The 20476-nt window shown below is 44.9% G+C and overlaps 1 protein-coding gene across 5 annotated transcripts in view; it reads left to right on the forward strand.

The window, feature by feature from the left end:
- SLC39A14 (solute carrier family 39 member 14) overlaps positions 1 to 20476 on the forward strand; it is a 255898-nt gene that overhangs the window by 83915 nt on the left and 151507 nt on the right. For all 5 annotated transcript variants that reach the window (XM_069617763.1, XM_069617764.1, XM_069617762.1 and 2 more), the window contains one exon: positions 14754 to 15026. In XM_069617763.1, coding sequence (XP_069473864.1) covers positions 14754 to 15026 — 273 coding nt within the window. The remainder of the gene's footprint in view (positions 1 to 14753; positions 15027 to 20476) is intronic.

Here is a 20476-nt window from a genome sequence, read left to right on the forward strand (position 1 = left end):
GAATCTCAATCGGTTACTATATTCAAGAAAAAGGTGAAGACATTACTGTTTAATCTTCCCAAATAGAATCCACATCTACTTTGCCGCTGTTTTCTCTCCTTAGTCTTCCCTTCTATTGGAGCGTTCTGAGGCCTACGGGCGTGCAGCACCTTATAATCAATCAAATTCCGATTAAGCAAGTAATCGGTATAAATTATCTGGGCCTTCCAATTTCCTCAGCAATACCTCATCATTCAAAAGGGGAAAATGGAGGCAAAGATTAACACCTCTATTACGTTGATGAAAGTTCTAAAGAAATAAATTCTGTGCATATTCTCTACTGCCATTAATTGAGCTATATAAAATAAAGATAATAGTAATAATGTTATAAGGCTGTGAGTAATATTTGCGGATAGGGCTTTCCTAGATCGGCTAGAAAGTAAAAACTGGAAAGCAGTGCTGAGCTTAGCAAAACCCATCCTGATCAGTGCCAACGGACTGGAATGGGACCTGATTTCATGGTGGGCTGATTTCATGGTGCATGCAACACATAAAAAGATCACTGGCTCTATTGACCAAAACAGAGCAAGGTGAGGAACACTCTGAGCTCCTACGTGCAAGAACTAATGCGCAATGGCCTAGAGTACAAATCCTTCCTGCAAAAATTCCATAAAAATTGTAAGAACTCTTTGAACATGATACAAGGGGGAGCGCAAACAGTGCCTATACTAAAAAATAAAATAAAGACATGGAACAGAAACAATGACTGAGGATCTTAACAGGCTGCAATTATACAAAAATAATCTGCACCTACTCAACCCTTCGAACAAGGTAAGATTCTATGTCGAAACATTTCCTTCCAAAAAGCAAAGATATGTATACCTGAGATTCCGTCTGAACGTTTTTCCAAAAATGGAAGTTCTAGGGCCGAAAATTCCAGTCCCAAGGGAAATGCGTGGCTGCTGTGTTCGGAGGTTATTTCCAAGTGAATCCCATGTTTCATTTGCTCCTGGAATGCCCGTGGTTTCGGGAACAGAGAATTCATCTGAGAAAGTTTATCCACTCAACCTCATTGGTACTACCGGACAATCTGTTGGCGAGGATTATGACGACCACAAATGAGGGTCTCATAGTAGCCCTGGCAACACTGCTTGAATAAATATTTGAGGAATTTAATATGGAAATGTCAGCGAGAATCAGACTGGAGAGACTGGAGAGCGACATGGGATGCTTAGCTGCTCGTCCATGTTCTCCTGCAATGGGGGGGGCTTCATATATTTTGTTAGAGGATACTGGTATTTGCATGAATAAGCAGTAGTTTTGTTCATTTTAGGAAGGTAATAAATGAGTAGCGGGAAGCTCCCTACTTTCACTGTGATGCTAGTTAAAAATTGTCTCTGAAAAGTGTGAGATGACTGTTTTTGATTTTATTGTGTATTCTGTGTCTATGTTTAGACCTTGAGTCTATTTTCGTTCTCTTCCCTACTGAAGTTTAAAAGTTTATTTGTAAACTAAACACACTGTTTCTTTAAAAAAAAAAAATAACAAAATAGTCCTCTTCCATCCTGAAACCAATGGGATGGTGGAGAGGTTGAACAGCACCGTAATGCAAGGCATCCGCATGTCGGTCAGTGAAGGGAGCATCTGGGAAGAGTAAGCCCTCAAGAACGGAGGAAAGCACAGGGGCAACGTGCTGGTCTTGGAAGCAAGACCATGCAGAGCAACAGAGGTTCGAATCCCGGATCCGCGCATGGAAACCAAACTGAGTTATTAAGAGCATTATAAAAAAAACAATATAATAAAATATATGCATACAGGCTAGCTCTCCATGCCACAACAGGATTGATACCGTTTGAGGTCCTTAGAAGGAGGAAAGCCTCCACCGCATTTTGTCCACTGTGGCTGGCGAGGGCTAGATTTGTAGACTTGGACCATGAAGCCTTGGATGGAGACTAAGGGGTAGAGTATGAAAAGGAGGTATGATGTACAAAAAAGGACCAGACTGGTAAGATTATCGGAAGGGGGCGAGGTCTGGATTAGCAAGCCTGCATTTGTGCAGAAGAGAGAAAGGCAGTATAAAGGACCAGTAGTGGTCCAAATGGATTTGTGTGGGGCAGTTGTCCTGGAGGATGGAAGAGTGTTCAATAAAGCCAGGGTGGCTTGCAAGAGATGAACCATCTGTAAAAGGGGGAGCTGTTATATGGTGCTTACTGTACTCTATGTAAAATGGTTCCATTCAAAATGGTGCTTGCCACCAGCCCAAGTTATCGGCCCGATCGAAGTGGTTATCGGGCACAGTACCAAAGCAGTAACTCGGGGTTCCAAAAAAAAAATAAGTATTTTCTTTCGTACAACGGGACGTGCACAGTGTCCCGTTGTACGAATGAAAATCCTTTTCCAAGATGGCCACCATGGAAAGGGAAGCAGGGCTTTGTACGGAGCCCCGCTTCCCTTTCTACGGCGGGCTGTGGGAACAAGGGGAAGGAGGGGATTCGGTGGTGGCAGCGGCAGCAACTTCTGCCAAAATAAGTTAAGTAGGTGGGTGGGGGGCTGAAAAAATAAAGGGATGGGGGGAAGATGGCGGCGTAGGGAGCCAGCCGTCGGGCGGCAAGGAACGCAGGCTTGTTCCGGTGTTTCAAGCCTGCGTTCCTAGCCATCTGATTGGCTGGCTCCCCCTGCCATGGTGCTAATAAAGAAGACCAGAAATAACTTTGGTGTGGACTTACCTTATTCCAAGATATCACACGTTATGACGGGAAAAGGGCCATTTTGTGGGTCAAAACATTTAATGGAGGTACATGAACAGGGGCTAGTGCCTGTATGCAGGGATGGGTAAGGCACCCAGGGAAGGTATTTGGTGCCTGTATGTAATGATGACAGACTAGTAGAGCATGTGGTATAAAAAAAATGAAATATCTATGTATGGAGAAGGGAAGTGGTGTATGGCAGTCACCCTATAACCAGGGGAGGTCCAGGGCCTCCCCAAAACAAACAATGACCCTAGTATCTGGAACCCACCCACTTGGTTGTGGCTGTCTCTGCATTTGGTGAAACTGCCATTTGTTTGTTTTCTAGAGGGTAGAATGATTTTTTTGGGGGTGAGAGGGAAGCGGTAGAAGGGTGTGTGAATTGGGTATGTGTGGCCGGCCTCCATAAAATGAAATGCTGTAAAATATGCGAGAAAAGGACGCAGTTGAGCAGATGTCCCTGATCAGAGTATCCATGGTGAAGGGAAGAACACATTTGTTGCATTGGGTCACATTTAAGGTGCATCTGTATAGGTGTTCGTTTGTCATTGAAAGATGTGTGTTGTCCTAAAGGCAGCTATTGTGAATTCTTGATTATCTTCCCACCCAGAGTGCTCCTTTCATCCAACAGTATCATGTGTATTCCTTTATAGGGTTGGATTGTTCGTGTTTTAATAGGATATGTATTTTTTGTCTAAACTCTAGTACAGAGCCTTGTATTGTATATTTCCTTTATTTTGGCAATATAGTACTATTCGGATTATTCCTTGCTGGTTCAAACCCCTCATGAAGGGTATAGTCTGCCCTCTGCCCATGCTACCTAAAGAGGCAAAGGAGGTGTACCATTCATATTGTGCCTGTTTCACCTTCATTATTGAGACCATTGCTGGTTTAGTAGTAGTGTGGTGCTTGGGAGTTAAGAAACCCCTACCCTTAACCTGTACTCCTGTATAGCAGTATGTCATATTGTCAAAGGGTTAAACAAGTAAAACATGCACAGAAGGCCACCAAACATTTAGTTAAGCTAAAATGCAAGACCCAAATGGTCTCAACACTCACCTAGAAATTGATTGACACTAAATCAAGATTAGCTACTATAAAACAATACTTTTCTATGACAAGGAGTGCAATGCACTTATTTATAGTGCCAATAAATGAAGGGTATGTGCTAAAAATCCAGCCTTTGGTGTTAAACTCCAGTGACCCAAGGGGTTCAAGGAAAAATGACAATGCATCCATAAGTGCATATTTATGCTACCAAGTTCCACATAGAAAAAGGAAGTAAAGGGACAGAGTCCTTAGGCAAGCCACGGCTATGGGTTAGTATATCCAAGCAAGCATCAGAGAGGGCGTATGGTTATGTCACATATATCTCCAGGGAATGGCCTTTAGACCAAGCAATGGTGTTTTCTCGGCTCTTGCACCGGCTATGTGGAATTTTCTTCCTGGCAGCTGTGGGAGATTAGTGACCATCTATGCTTCCGCAAAGCTTTAAAAACGTATCTTTTCTAAATAGAGGGTCTGTATTTTGTATTCAGCATAAAATTTGATTTAATTTTGTTGTTTCCTAGCACTTAGTCGGTGCTTTACAAATTCTGTTACATTACAATAAGGTACAATGTGACAGAATATGTGCACCACAATGCATGATACAACGTAGCTGCTTGTACCAAAGTACAAAATAGTCTGCGGAAATAAGTCGAACGGGGCAAGGGTGCTTGATAAGTTGGATTCCCAAGTGGAAATCCTGGCTAGAACGATATGTGATCTACCTTCTGGAGCTGTCTCTGCAAGTTTCCCTGACTTTTGGGTTATTTCTTCTGTAGCTCTTCAAGGTGTCTCAGGGCACCCTAGTAAAAGTAATGCAAGCTTGGTATGCAAGGCTTTCTGCAGGTTTACTGAAGTGTCCTAAACATTATGGAGCAGGGAATTGTAACTTCTTTTCTCTTCAAATCTGGCACCCATCTTACAATTGGTAATATTCTCTTTAGGATGCAGATATATTAACAATTTCTTTGCAGCCAACAAATTGCTGGCAAACTTGGCTATTTCTACTTGCAATGACAGCCTCATTGTTATGGGTGATTTCAACGCTAATTTGGGGCAGGGTAATGAATCCTTCATAGGCCGGCCGGTAAGAGCTAGCAGTACCTTCCGGCATTGCAGAATGAAATAAATGTTTGTTACCGGTTTCTCCTAACTGAAGCTGCCAATAGAACAGCAAAGCTTTCTTGCTCTCCTTCTGTTCAATCCGACTGACAACCCGCCACCCTCCTTGCACGCAGGTGGCAACAGTGCACAGTACAAGAACCTTTAAGAGGGTGGTTACTAGACTATTGTTTGGTTGATTTATTTTTCATATTCTCATGTACATGATTTATATGTCTATCAGATCAGACCAGAAAGCAACCACAATCCTATGGTTCTTCTCTGGAAAGTGGGACACTCTGTCAAACATAATCCTGTGAAACAAGGCCCATACTTTGGAAAAGCTGCCTCTGTAAAACTGACCAGCAATGCGCTGACGTTAATTTTAGGTAAGGAGGATGTAAATAGTTGGCTACTGTTGTATGCTCTGGAGCTAGTTCGTATGGTCAGGTTATCAGAATCTTTGAGGAAATTACCACTCTAATTTCTAGGGAGTATTGGTCAAAGTCACTTACGTCAACTACCGCTCTACAAAAAGGGCGCCAAGACACGCTTTGGTTTGATAAGGAATGCCTAAGGGCAATACAGGAGCTCTTCTGGGTGGTAAGGCGCACAAACACACCTCCAGAGAAATTGCGTAATTGAAAAGCTGCCTATAAAAAAACTATTAAAAGCTGTTTATTTAGAATCCCAATGGAAACGTTTGGATAACATGGTCAAGGAAAATGACGTGAAAGGGCTCTTTTGGCTCATGGTTTTGGATCCATTTAAAGAAGTGATGGTGATCCGATTACTCCCCTGACTTGGGCTTTGCACAATAAACAGATTCTGAGTAAGTCGGGAGCAAGTGTCATAATACCTATGGAGGAATAGGTTTACTTCAGGCACCGTTGTATTTACTTTAAAGGAGGTATTAAAAGAAATTCATGATTTTGAAATGGGTAAAGCCCCTGACCCTGGTGGCATAAGGCCGGAGGCCTTGAAATGGTTCCAAGACTGGTGGGCTCCTATTTTAGTGGGCACATTTAATGGGATTGGCCAAATTCAGTTGTTTGCCGCGTCATGGGTTAAGTGTGATTTATTCCTGTGTATAAAAAAGGGTTGCATTGTTGCCCTCATTGTTATGGTCCTATATCCCTCCTGGACACTGCTGGTAAGATTTTTGCAAGCTGCCTCGCAGTAAGATAGGAGGAATGGGCGAGGCTAAGTAACATACTGCTGAGCTCTCAGGTCGGATTCAAGAAGGGATTTGGGACACTAGATCACTGTTTTGTTTTAAACGCATTACTAGAGAAATATGTGGGAATTGGGCAAGGCAGGGTTTTTGCTGCATTTCAGGATGTGACAAAGACCTTTGACACACTTGATTGGGCAACCCTCTGGAATAAGTTATGTAAACTTGGTGTCTGCGCATCCCGCAGGATTTACCCCAACTGATTATTTGTTTATACTCCAACGTCGGCATATGTCCACAGCAGTTGCTCTGGGTAACTGATAGATTTTGGTTCTAACATGGGCATTAGGCAAAGATGCCCGCTAGCTCCCATGCTATCTATCATTTTTCTGTAGGATTTTTATCCCAGTGGTCAGCATATTTCCACCAGTATTAAATGGGTGTACTTATCCTGCCCTTTTGTATGTGCACGTCAGTGTTGCTGGACCTCACACCAAAAGGACTTTGTTACATCCAGAATAATGCTGCAAGTTATTTTGAAACTCATGGCTTCAGTTTGAATTTGTCTAAAACCAAAATAGTTGTTTTTGGATGATCCACAATGTGAGTATTGAGGTTACGGATGCCTATGATTATTTAGGGATGGTGTTTGCCCAAAGAATTGTAGCTGGGGTGCCCATGTGCGTATGGTAGTGAATAAGGCAGGAATGGGACTAGGGGGGGCTTGAGCCGTTTCAATTATAAGTTTGTTCTATACGACTGTGAAATGTGGGGCCACTCGGACCTCAAAGCATTCGAACGTAGTCCATATTGTTTAAGTAAGATGCTTGCCCTTGGGCCTAGCACTCCGTGGGTAGCAGTGGGGGCTGAATTGGGCATCCCTATGATTGGTACTGTAGCCCAGCGTAAATACTTGTATTATTCAGCAAAAGCCTTTAGTAGTAGTAGTAGTAGTGTAGAAAACCTGAATAGTAAAAATGCAATAGGGGAAATGTGGTCCGGTTTCCCTGCTGCTACATTTTTCTTTTTATATTTGTGTATGCGCTGGTGTTTAGATTTTATGATGCAGAAGTAAATGTATCCATTTAAAAAAAATACGTGTAGTTATCCTGATTACGAAAGTACATATTTACATTCATTAAAACATGCGATTGCTGCCTGCCATGTGCCCAAGGTGATATAGTGTGATTGTACAAATATGCTCCCCGGAATATCAAAGGATTACTTAAACGGTGCGACTGAACGTCCTACCTTTATCGGGCAAATGAGTTGTCTTACTCTAACACTAAGCTTTGGACCCAGGCAAGCTGAAAGTTGGCTACATTTCATTCAGATCTGCAATAACTTGATTAAGATCAGAAGATTGTGGCTTAGGGACCATTTTATTAAGTATAACATGGGAACTACAGCCGAGGCAATGTTTCTTTTAAGCAATATTTATATTAATGTTTTAATGGAGATGTGCGAATTTGTGAAAGCAACATTAAAAAAAATATGTTGGCCTCTTTAATTGTACATGGAATTCTGCAAAGGTTTTTTTAAACTTGTTTTACACTGTTTGGAAATATTAATGTTTTTATTGTCTAAATTTAATTCTGTGAGATATTTTGATTATTGTATTGTTAATGGTGTTCCCGGCTAAAATAAATGTTCTCTCTCTGGGTTAAAGCCAGGTAGGTGCCAGTGCTACCTCGCACATTTAACCAAAGAAGCAACTAACACTGGCGGATTTCTCAGTGGCAACGTGCTCGCCTTGGAAGCAAGACGACACAAAGCAACACATGTTCGATCCCCAGGTCCGAGCTTGGAAACCTTTGGGTATTTTAGTGCTTTATAAATATGCAACTAAGACAAGAACAAAAAAAACTTTGTAACAGCGCCTCGATGCCCCCGGGCTGTGTGAGCGCTTTAAAAATGCAAATAAATAAACCCCATGGAACACCAGAGGATGCCCCCCCTTTAAGAGCTCCAGGTTTTAGACACAGCCAACCTGGAAGGATGGATGTAAAGCAGGTGAGCCCATGGAGAAACGCAGTGAGTGGGGTCCTAGAAAACTCAATACTCCCGGTCAGAATATTCAGGCCCCAAGATCTGAGGACAAGTACTCACTATGCCATCACAGTGGATATGGTTTGGACATGGCGGCGGAACCTGGTAAGTACAGGGCTTCTTTTACATGCCTAGGACAAGATCCTAAATGCAGGGGGCCTCTTTACGACCCTGGCGATAAGGCAACAACGGCACGGCGCTGGTAGTGCTACCGGCGTCGTTGTTGCCTCACCGCCTCATTACGAGTTCTGCTCAGAGGGCCGCCCTGTACGCCTGGTCAGACCAGATGCACAGAGCGGCACCCGCTAGCAGAACAGGATGCTAAACGCGGTCCCGTCATTAGCATCCTCCCCATTACCATTGAGCCATGGATGGAGGCTAGTCAGGGCAGCCCTAAACGAAACTGAAGTGATGTTCCACCACTCATACAGGCCAAGGAGACTTCCTGCTTTGAGGTGCTTGGTCCAGGAGGATTTCACAGCGACAGCATAATAACGGCTAGGAAACTGTCCCAAGATCAGACAGCCAGCACAGGAGAGGGGCAAGAAGACCAGTAAGAACCCAGTAGGGTTTTCAAGCAGCTGAAGACTGAACCGGGAGCAAAGACAAAGAGCCAGGGTTTGGCCCATATGGACAAACCAAGTCCTCAGATGCAGTAAACCATCTTCGTGGCAGTCCTTCAGATGTTTCAATTAAAATATGAGGATTGGACAGGGTCTCCGCTATATCTCGCTCTGGAGCTGGCCTAAGCCAGCTCTCCAATCACTCACCAGGCAAGCATACAGGGCTTTAGCAGCCAGCAGTCAGACTGGCCTGAAAATGCAATATAAACAATCCAGCCCGAATTCCAAATTATTTAGAATGCATGAGCATCAAACGATCTAGTCCTACATGTATCTAGTTAATTCTACTTAACTGTATGGCCAAAGAGAGCAATTACAACTCTCTCTAGCTTTCTCTCCCTCTTTGACGGCTGGACTCGACCATGCTTGACACTCGAGGGATGGCCCAAAACAAAATGTCCAGAGTGAGGTCAGTAGAAGGAGATGAAATATTAATCATTATATAAACTTGACGGGGGGCAACGCCGCGTGACCCCGTATGTCCCACCCTAGCGAAGTCCCGCTTCGGAAGTAACAATATGCCCTGCCCTACCGGAAGGCCCATCCTCGAAGTGATGATCTGGTGTTTAACTGGAACTTAGGCTCTACTGGGGGTGTTCCCCCGGATGTGACATCATAGGTGCTAGCAGGGAGGTCATCCCCAAAGCCTGGAGACCCTAGGGCACTCAGTGGTTCCCCCGGAACACCAAACATGTTGGGTGACCTAAGCCAAAAGTTTCCTAGTGGGGTTCACCTGAAAGACTCACCTCTTTGAGGTTATGGGAATGTGTGGTTACCATTATGCCCCGGATGTCCCACACAAAGACCCGGAAGTCTGTCGCAGTTTGTGCATGGTGGGGTTTGAAGTAATGATTGAGCATAGAAAGCAGGAGGATGAGACATTACTTCAAAACTGGAGACAAAAATGTAAAGATACCTTGACACTACTTGACACGGATGAAAAAATCGTGAGAAATTGTCACACCGATGCGGCCATGGAAGCTATGGGCAAGATGGAGGCGCTATTAGGACTCTACGGCTTGTCTGTTAGCGGTCTAGCCTTTTTTTGCTACGGGCATATATGGAAGCCACGCCCCCTGCGAGTCGCGTTGCAACTCGCTTTCGCTGACTTTTGTTTTGTTCCTTACCAGTGCCTTCCTAGATTTCCTCCCGTCTCAGCATTTCCCCTTTTGCTGCTATATATTTCCTCTGCTGCCCTATCCTGCTCGCCGGATCTTGGTTCTCTTCCTTTGCCTTCCTTGCATATCACTCTGTTTACGTTTTCCGGCTTTGTCTAGTTCTGTTTCTGCTATCTGCTTCGCGCTGCCGCAGACCTGCCTTCCCCGGCGGCCGGGTTCCGACTTGTCGGCTCCCACCTGCACGGGGTTACTTTCACTACATCTCCGTTCTCTCGCTCTCTCACTCTCTCGCACTCAAGCTCACTCGTTCTCTCTCACTCTCTCTCACTTAGACTCACTCGCGCTCTCTCGCTCTCACTCACTCACTCATTCTCTCTTGTGCTCTTTCTCGTTCTGACTTCTGGCTCTCTCTGATCTTACCTGTTTCTCCGGTAGTACTATTCCCGTGCTTACCCTTCTTTGTCCGCTTCCGTGTGTATTGCGGAAGTCCTCTTCAGCGACTCTTCCTTACCTCTCCTTCCCGGGCTCCTTCATCCAGAAAGGCCCCGCATCAGTGCCGCTATCCTTTGGAGTTACAACCAAGATCATTGTAGAAAGTCCTCACCTGCCTCTGGACCTTCTAATCTACCCGGCCATCGTCATCTGCAGCTACACAGGGTTTTTTCTGCCTTTCAGGCTTTTTCCCTGTTTGAAGGTGCGGGCTCCCCAGGGTTCACTTGACTGTTTGTTTTATTAACGGTCAAAGTGGCCTCGGGAGGAGACCGCCCCTATCTCTTTGAACGTAAGAAGGGGAAAGGATCTCTAAAGAAGGACGGGGAAGAAGAGAAGCCTCCAAAGGACCGGAGAAGGAGGCAGAAGGTACGCAGCCACAGTGAAGATCCAGGTGAGGCGATCCCTGGGAAAGGAGCCTTGGGCAGTGACAGAAATATTCCGAATGCGGTTAAAAAAAAAAGGTTCCAACTAGATTGGATTGAAGAGAGTAATGCACAAATGCATGAACAACTCCCCTACAGAAGCCAAGAGTCTCAACAGCATATTAAACTACATGGAAATATTTCCGGTTGAACGTCTAAGGAAGTTCTACTTGAAATTCAGACTGAATTTGTTCGCAATAAAAGAAATTAAAAAACAAAGGCAAAGCAAATCTGTCGGAGATCTGAAATGTCGCTTTTGCCACGAGGAAGCGGAAGCCTTAAAACATCTGGTCCTCTTCTGTTTGTACTTAAGAGCTTTAAGAACAAATTACCTAGGAAAGGAGCTGAGCTATGGGATGTCCTATAGTGTAGAAGACTGGTGGAGGAGAATGCACAGCAGTGAGCGACAAAAATTGACATTGACACTCCCTTTGTTCCTTGAACAGATGCAAAAGAAGATGAAAGAAGCAGAGTAGTGAATATCGAAAAATAAATAGACTGAAACGAAATGGAAGGACACGTTATAGGAATAGAAAATGAAGTCGTGATTGCTGTTACTCAGCAGACTATTAAGAAACGTTGGTGTTGAACATTAGGTTTTGTTTCTTTTCAAAAGTTTGTAATAAACTAAATGAAATAAAAAAAAATGTACGTAAAAAAATAAAATACGGACAACTTTTGGCAGAAGGTTACCTTTGCGCAAAAGGAGGTGGTCCTGGCGTTCAGTTCCACTAACTCTTGAAGGTCTCCCACGAAAGGAAGATGAGGCTCAAGGAGGATGGAAAAAGTAAAGAAAATGCCTGCCAGTAGTGCTGTAGGGTCAGAAGAACAATACTCTGTGACCAGATAAGCAGGATGTGCTTTGCAGCTTCCAGTGGAGGCTACTGTGCATGTGGAGAGAGTGAAAGTTGATAAGCTGAAAACCAGCAGACCAGAGAGTAGCTGGGAATGGAAAGTGGACCCGAAAGCTGAGATGCGGTTGCAGGTTTCGGGCCAGCAAGACCTCAGGTGAAGGGAGATGGAACCAGAGTGCTTGCCTGGGGTCCTGCAGAGAAGAAGTTATTTAGTTGGGCTCCGTCTTCATGGTTCCAGGCGGAGACTGGGCATCTGCCTCTGGGTCCGGAGATGCAGGCACTGTCGGATGGTTCAGCGAGACTTTTCTATCATGCAGGACATGTAATCCAGTTACCCCTCTCCATCTGGAAAGGACTGCTATTGTGGTTTCCTTCTGGTCTTCCTGGAGAGGCAAATCTTCGCTATTGAACTTGTTAATGGGTTAAACGATACTAATGCCGAGCATCGTTTCTTCCTTGAGCCAGCAGGTCCTTCAGGTTGCTGGGTTGAAGATCCAACTGTAGACCATGTTAGCGGGCAAGGGGAGTCCGCTTTTATTCCTCTTTGGAACCAGTGAATGATCACTGCACCCTATCACCCACCACGCATAATTCAAACAGAGGTATTGTCAGCCAACGGGTAGCCCATCCTTCAAGCACGCCCATGAGCATGGGAAGGGCTCTGACACAAAGGAGTGACTCCACACTGTACCAAGCATTCATATGCCAGTCCTAATTGGTTTCAGGCTGACTACAGCCCCCAGTCCTGGGACACCCACATCTAGTGACCAAAGAGGACCACTTCTTCCTGCTTAAACAAAGGGGAACAAGGTCTAGCCCTGTGACCCCTCGGGTCTTCAAGGCAAACTACAACCTCCTTTTTGATGAATGGAGGAGGGAGTTGAAAAAGGATCCAGCCGGGTAAAATGCAGTACACTGTGCAACCATTTTACACAGCAACATTGCCATATCGCTAACAGGCAGAGGGTACTCTCTTGGAGAGACTAAGGGCTACCTTTAATGTACCACTGACTTGGTAGTCTTAAGGACTCTTAAGGTAGAGCACAAAACCAGAGCCACCCGCTGAGTCCGGCTTGGCGTTAAGTCTGACTGTGAGGAAAAAATCTCACAAACACCGAGAAAATCCAGTAAAAGCACAGGGGGTGGTAAGTTTAGGTTCTGTTCACCATGGGACATACAGAGGGACAATTGATACTCCACACCAACTTCCAGAAGTAAGGACATGTGCAGCCTCTAATTCCACCAATGCAGGAAGAGGAAGGAAAGAACCAGAAGACCAGCCTTCTGTCTATACTCCCAGAGTCTGGGAGTTCCACCGCGTAAACAGACACGCCCCTCACTTCTACATTACAGGAAGGGCTCAAGACCCTCCGCTTCAAGGAATGGCTCCTCCCTAACACCTACGCCCACACACCCTCCACTCCCCACCTAACATTGTACGTGGGCATCTGCTCCTGTTTCTTCCCCTGGTTGCTTGCAGATTCCTTGCTGCTAAATTACACACCCCACCCTCCACCCCTGATTGTTGGCTCCCTGCTGCTTTGTATCTCTGCTTCCCTCACTGTGCCCTTCCCTCTAGGATTTGTTAATCGAACTATTGCTTCCCGGAGCTACGTCCCTGCTCAATGAATACCCTAGTACTTGCTAGGAGCTACTACATTGATAATGCAGCTGCACATTGCTAACTTCCATTGTCTGATTACCTCTCCACAACCCAAGTCTTACCAACCAAAATCACCATCAAAACTAAACTTGAAACCACGGGCAATTTTAAGTGTCTCTTCTGTATTTCTTTAGATGGTTTCATCCTTTTGCATGCACAACAATATCCTTTAAGTTACGTTTTCATTCAGATTGACCATTCTTATCCCAAAGTACCTTAATACTCCAACTAATAGTTCAAACTGCTGATTGCAAGGAGGGCTTTCTGGTGCGTTTCAGGCTCTCAAACACTTGTAATGCTGTCATGCACACACTACTGTCTTTTTTTGTCTGTTTGCCGCTACTAAATCTGCCATCAAAACAATGGTGCATGCATTTTCTTCAGCCATGATGCTTTCACCGCTATTAGCATACTCAATTGAAAAACATTTTCAGTCCTTTTGGTCGGTTTTTCAGTTAAATTAAATAAATATATGGGAAGCGGTAAGGGAATAGGTTGAGTGTGGGGGCGTGTTGCCTGGGGTCTCCCCTGCATTTTTCGACCAAAAAAACAACCAAAGAAATATAGCTCAAATTGGAAAAGGTCATATTTTATACCAGGTAGACCTAAACCCTTTCACCCACACAATGTAATTCGCACTGGCAGCCTGGTTTTAGAATCTCCCCCAAACACGTTCAGAAACCACTTCAGGGACGTGTTTGCACCATGGCAACCGATACGTCCAATAAAAAGCATTCTGCCCATAGTTTCTGTAGACCTACCTTCTGGTCACCTGCAGCCACATATACATGTGTGGTTGCCCCTGCCACAGTTGCACAATACTCCAAAGCATATTAATTAAAATTGAAAGACTGTGCCTGCTGTCCAGTGACCATGGTACTAATACACATTTTGCCAAGCAACTAACAATTTGTCCTGGTTTCTGATCTATAGAAATTCCACACCACTGATGGCAGCAGTCTAATTGCTGTCTATATGGGCAGCAGGGCTACCAATGAATGTGCTTGGGCATTATTACCTTCACCCCACAAATGACTACTCACAAATAGTCCTTTGTGGTGTGAAGCCCATTGCAGAATTTGAAGTTCTGCCACCGCCTCCCCAAAGGCATTTGCTTTAAAATCTGACCACTGAAGGGAGACGCTGCTTAGGCTTGGAGTACCCTGTCAGAGCCACATGCGGGTCCAAGTGCCTGCATAGTAGCGAGTGCTGCAGCTCAAGAATAAGGTGTATAGGCTGTGCTCTTTGTGGGTTTTAGTACTGCAGTAGTAGGGCCTTGCAGGCTGCATGTGAGGGCATCAGTAGGGCTATATCCGGGTGCTTATGCTGGAATAGTATTGTGTGCTCCTTTTGTTAAACTCCTCATACCAGTGGCAGCTTAATCCAACCAATGCCTGCTACCTTATGACAATCACTGTGTCATGTTGAATGCGCACGTCCTCCACAATCATTGAATGTAACCATGCATATTTTCTCCTCCGCAGGACACTGTCAACATGATTCCAGGTGCTAATTGTGTGATGATAACCATCCTCTTCGTGGCTCCATGGCATGCAACCCACTCTGTGGTAGGACTCACTCCACCAACCATAGGAGGCATTACTGCCTCCACATTCTTGGAGGACCTACTTCACCGCTATGGTGAGAATGATACCCTGTCCATGCAACAGCTGAAGGCCCTGCTCAATCGCTTAGATGTTGGAGTGGGGCATGAGAACCTGTCCCGTTCAGAAAGCCAACAGAGGAACCTAACCAGGGTAAGCGATCCTTACTGCTTGTATTGATTGACAGGGGCATGTGTGAAAATGTTCTTCCTTATTGTTTGTTCTAATGTCTAAAGCCTATAGGCTGCAAGTCTGTCTTTCATTCATAGCACCAGGAAAATGTATCCATTTCACTAAGAAGTGCTTCTTCCTCAAGTGCACTGTTTAGCAACCTCTGAGTGCTGGCGTTAAATGGACTCCCTTCCCAACCCTAGAAGTAAACCTGGCTCCTATTGTTGTGCCAGTCACTCAAGGTTACTGTTTTCCTGGGTCTGGATTTTCACCAGAACAAGTAATATTTGCAACTACTCATAGCTGTACTGGCCTACCATTCGCTGGTGGGTGTTTGTTTTACTGTATCAGAAATACAATTGTGTGTTTAATCTAATTGGGTTTAGTTATTCAAGTCAAAAATACAATTTACAATAACTCCTAACATAGTGTGGTCTTTCTTCAGTCACCTCTCCCACCACCATATTTTCTTCCATTTTGTGTTCCATGAAGCTTGGTAGTTGGTCTGGTGTTTTTTCTCAATCACCAGATCTCTTCTGTTATCTCTTGTGCTTTCCTGTACATTTCTGTCACTCATTTCATGTAACACCCTATATTTTGTCTCTCAATACGCCATTCAGCTTTGGCTGTCCACTGAGTCTCTTCACCTCAACCCCTCAACTGAAATCCTTCCTACTCCTTGCTAGTCTCTCTTCGTCTTACTCCATTTCTCCCCTTTCCTCTTCCTCAAATCATCTTGCCATCACTTTAGCCTTTGCCTTATCAATCTCCTCCACCGACAGGCATACCACATCCATGTACCACTCCTCGGTAGACCGTCAAAGGTGGCAACCAGCTTCACATAGATACCCTCAACTCTTGCTCTGTTGCTAAACACTCCTCTGATATCTGACTCCTTCTGGAAGACTTTGACCATGCCATTCTCACTAGTACAGAGACTTAGTCACTGCCAGCTCTGTCACTGCCTTTATCACACTCTTCCCTGAGGGATACAAGATCCTCTCTAAGCCCAGGCCTAACCATTCGGGAGGCGGAGTGGCCTTGCTCTTCCCTGAATAAGTCCCTGCTACTATCATTCCCACTCAGACCTACTCTTCCTTTGAATGGCTCGTCTGCAGGCTGTGTCTCTCAAACCCTCCTGTTGACTCTCGCCACCATCTACAGGACCCCTGGGTCTCCCTCTTCCTCTCGGAGTGGTCCGACCTTACCTCTTTTGTTGCCTACTCCACCAAGCTTCTCCTCAGACTTAAATATTCACCTTGGCTCCCCTGATTCGGCCACTGTACACTTCCACACCCTATGGGACTTTCTTTCCCTCGCTATTCATCCCTCCAGTCTGACACACTCAGCCGGACATAGCTTGAATGCTCTCATCTCAGCAGACATCCCCAACTACAACCCTCTCACTACACCTCTCTCCTGGTCTGATCATGCTCTCCTATCCTCTCTGGATCTGTTAGGTCCCCCGGCTAAGCCTCTGCCTGTATTATCAGTCTCCCTTTCCGTCATTTGACCGAAGAAGCGAGTGTCGGTTGCTGATTTTACCGCCACTTTCATTCCCCCTCCCACCACTGACTCCCACACTGACTGTGCTCTTGCTAATCTTCACCTCTCAATCACCAACACCCTAGACATCCTTGCCCCTCTCAGGAGGATCTGAATGAAGCCTGCCTCCCAGGCGCAATTCCTTGTATGACTCCGACCTAGCCTCTCTGAAACACAAGTGCAGAGTTGCCGAGCAGAAGTGGCAGGCATCTGGCATATCCTCTGACAGACTGGCCTGCTGCCTGCTCCAAAGGCAGTACATACTCTCTATCCCCTCGAAGAAGAGGGTCCCTATCAAAGCCCACATCTCTGGGGCCCCTAACATGGGCAAACTGCTTAAAATCTGCAAGGAACCATCCAGTCATCCTGCAGTCTCCACTTCTTCCCCGCCATCCCTGACCCTCTGTACTTCACTGGCCTCCCACTTCTTAACCAAAACCCAGGACATCCTTTCATCACTCTGCTCTACTGCCCTCCCTCCTCCCTCCCCAGCTCTCAGGCCTCCCTTGCACCCTACTCTACTCTTTCTCGCTCATAGTACTGGATGAGGTCTCTAGACAAGTCCTCTCTATGAAAGCCTCCTCCAAACAGGTGCTCCCTTGCTCCTCTAGAACTATCAAGGACAACATGCATCTGTTGCATCTGCATTGGCTGATTTCTGTAATCACTCATTTGCCACTGGCTCCTTTGTGCTACCCCTCAAGCACTCCCTTATGCACCCTCTCCTTAAAAAGCCCTCTGCTGACCATTTCTACACAGCTAACTACTGCCCTATCTCCATTACCTCCTTTCCTGGGCAAACTCCTGGAGAAGCTGTCATCTCCTAACTGATCCATCACACTGAATCTGTTGGCTGTCTCCATGATCATCACTATGGCTTCAGAGTAGCCAGAGGCACGTAAATTGCTCTACTGAACACCCGTGAAGACTTGCTCCCAAACCTTGATTCCAGCACTCCATACTTTCTTATCCTTCTTGATCTTTCCTCTGCCTTGGACACGATCTATCATGCTACCCTGACAAATCGGCTCTGCGACACCCTTGGCATCACAGACAGACCCTGGACTAGTTGACCTCATTCCTCTCGGACTGACCCTCCCAGGTTCAACTGGCCCTTTTTTCTCTCCTAGCACTCTCCACCTGTAGCATCCCTCAAGGCTCTATCCTCCCCATGGCGCTTGTGGGATGTACTGACCCACTAGCTCTGCCCTGCGACATCACTGTGTGCCGGTGGCACCAGACCCAGCAAAATGGCCGCAAAAAGCCCTATGCGTGCTAAACCTAAATTGCGCTGTGAAACCAGAAAGTTGGCTGCCAATCTACATTGCCTGTGTCAGTGGTGGAACAGGAGACCACACTGCTGAAACCTGTCATTAGGCTGCCCACAGAGTGCAAATGGAATCTTCATGAAAGGCAGTGCTTTATTGCAAGGAAACCCAAAGGTGCTCTGAAATCCTTTTTTCCTTGGTTGCTGAAATTACAAAATAATGGTTCAAAAACATCAGAAAATGTCCAACATCCTTGCTGGGTGTTACCCATCACTTCATTTAAAGAATTAACAGAAGCACACAATGTCAGGAAAAGCAGAATCCATCATAAGAAGATCCACATTAAAAAGTGTGCTTGTCTGTGAAAATCTGTAAAATATGGGCGCAGTGCCGCTGACCACCTGTATGAAAGCTGTCATTTAATTACACTGGAAGCTTAAACTTGTGCAGTTAAAATGAAATGGTTGGAATTAAGTGACTTGCCATCAAAAGCAATATAGGTTGCAACTATTTAATCTTTTAAAAATACTGGAATTGGAGATTTGTTTGCCTGTTGTGAAATTATAAGTTTATTTTTCAACTAAGAAAATGTAACAATTGACTTTAAAGTAAATCCGATGCAAGCCAAAGAACTTCAAAGCAAATTCCACCATGTGCCCCAACAAAAATCATCTCTCCTGCTTCTCATCAAAGCCCAGGAACGCCCAGTCAGGTGTTAATGAAGAGGGGAGGGGATTTTGCTCTGCTGCTCCTGGGAGAGACAAAGGACTCCCTTGGCTGAAAAGAATATGCAGATGCAAGTGTCAACAGAAACCCCTGCTAGAGGAAAGAGGTGGGGATTGCTCTTGACCCACCAAAACTTTGAGGGCGGGACAGACAGTGTTGTATATTCTGAAAACACAGAAAAGTATATTTTTGAAAAGGACTGACGCAGAACTGTGCGAAATTGTAAAATGAGAGTATTGTTAATATGAAAATTCTGGTCACGTTTTAAAAGAACTCAGAACTCTGTGCTATGTTCAGGGACAAGACTACAGAATTTGTGGTTTTGTATCAATTGTGGTGATGCCAGAAACATGATGTGTAAAATTGGGGATAAATCCGACATTGGGTACCGGACCAAAAGGGCAAAAAATTGCCAAATCTAGACCCAAGCTCTCACCGTGACGGGGCTCGGATGAATACTTGCTCCACTAAATATGGGATATAAATATGCTATTGCTAGCAAGGTTGTAAAATTGTAAATATGTCTTGTATGCAAAATAGATTTCCTGTGCAGAAACAAAGGGGAGGTTTTCCCTGGACCATAAAACACACCGTCATGATGACACCCTGTTTTCTTCTCAAATCGGGGGAGAGGAAAGACCCTAACCAATAGAATACCTAGGGGTGTGCCTAGCATAATTCAGCATACCCACCCATTTAGGAAATACATAAATAGAGATGGCGTACGACCTAGAGACAGACACACATTCGCCCACCAACCGATTGCTGGCGGAGCACTTTGCAAGAGAAATCATATTCCAGACTCCAGAAATTTGAAAGCAGAAAGACCCATTTCCAAAGCTGAACCATTCTCAGCTTGGCCTTTTAAAAATCCTGAAACCAGATTTGACCCAAGATTTCTAAGGGGAACTAAAAGAACAGCCTGGCTGTGCTGTGCTGCTTTCTTGCTCAAAATTATTGCCAGATCCAGTCCAATCCCTCCGTGCAGTGTCTAGAGTGCCTTGCTGATTGCAGAACCAGAGCGCCTTGAGTCCAGCCCGGTGTGCTAGCAGAATTCCAGTCCAGAAATCTTTGACCAGATCCCTAACGGGTCCATTCCAAACATTGGTAGTGAGTATCCATAGCATAGGATTGTCGCTAGCATATGTATTGTCCATAAGTAATCCTATCCAAACCCATTCCATTATATCCAGAACTGCATTGTAGAAAATCTTTGTCTTACCTGAACTTTCTCTCATCCCTATAGTCATTTGGTAATAAGTAGTGTTAAAAATCATCTTTGTGCTAATATATTTTCTGAAGAAAGGCGAGCGTCTCGGCAGGCCAAATCAACCAGTGATATCCTGGGCTGGTGGCTGCGCTGTCGTGTAGTTTGCGGCTTCATAGTCTACCCCTAGTGTAAAGAAATCTTGTTTGTCATTTTAAAAAGCGCATCTTTATTTTGCAAATTTTGACTCTTTCTGAAAAAAAACCTCCACAAAAACCTTCATAACTTCACCGTGTATGCTAGAAACGAGACTAAGTGTCTACTTGAAGCTAACATCCTCAGCTTTCCAACACACAGAAAACCACATCCCAACTCCTTTTAGTTATTCCGCAATCACACTTACCGCGTGGAAAAGTTTGCCGCAAATTTTTCGTTTGGCTCAAATCTATCAGGTGTGGTATTGCCGTTCTTTGCATCCGACCTCAGAATTAAGTTTTCAACTTGCTAGTTACTCAATAATCATTGCTAGTGTTGGTTTGAAACCATTTTAGTGAATTAAATCCATTTTCAGTGTTTTCACCATTCATGCAAAGCCAACTTTAAAACCATTTTGACAAGTTTGCAATCATTCCTGTTTTTCTCTGTGTTTCTGGGGGGAAATTGGGATTGATACTCCTTTGCTGAAT

This window comes from Ambystoma mexicanum, chromosome 10 (genome assembly GCF_040938575.1).
Source record: "Ambystoma mexicanum isolate Mex_15411 chromosome 10, UKY_AmexF1_1, whole genome shotgun sequence".
In the NCBI taxonomy this organism is placed as follows: Eukaryota; Metazoa; Chordata; class Amphibia; order Caudata; family Ambystomatidae; genus Ambystoma; species Ambystoma mexicanum.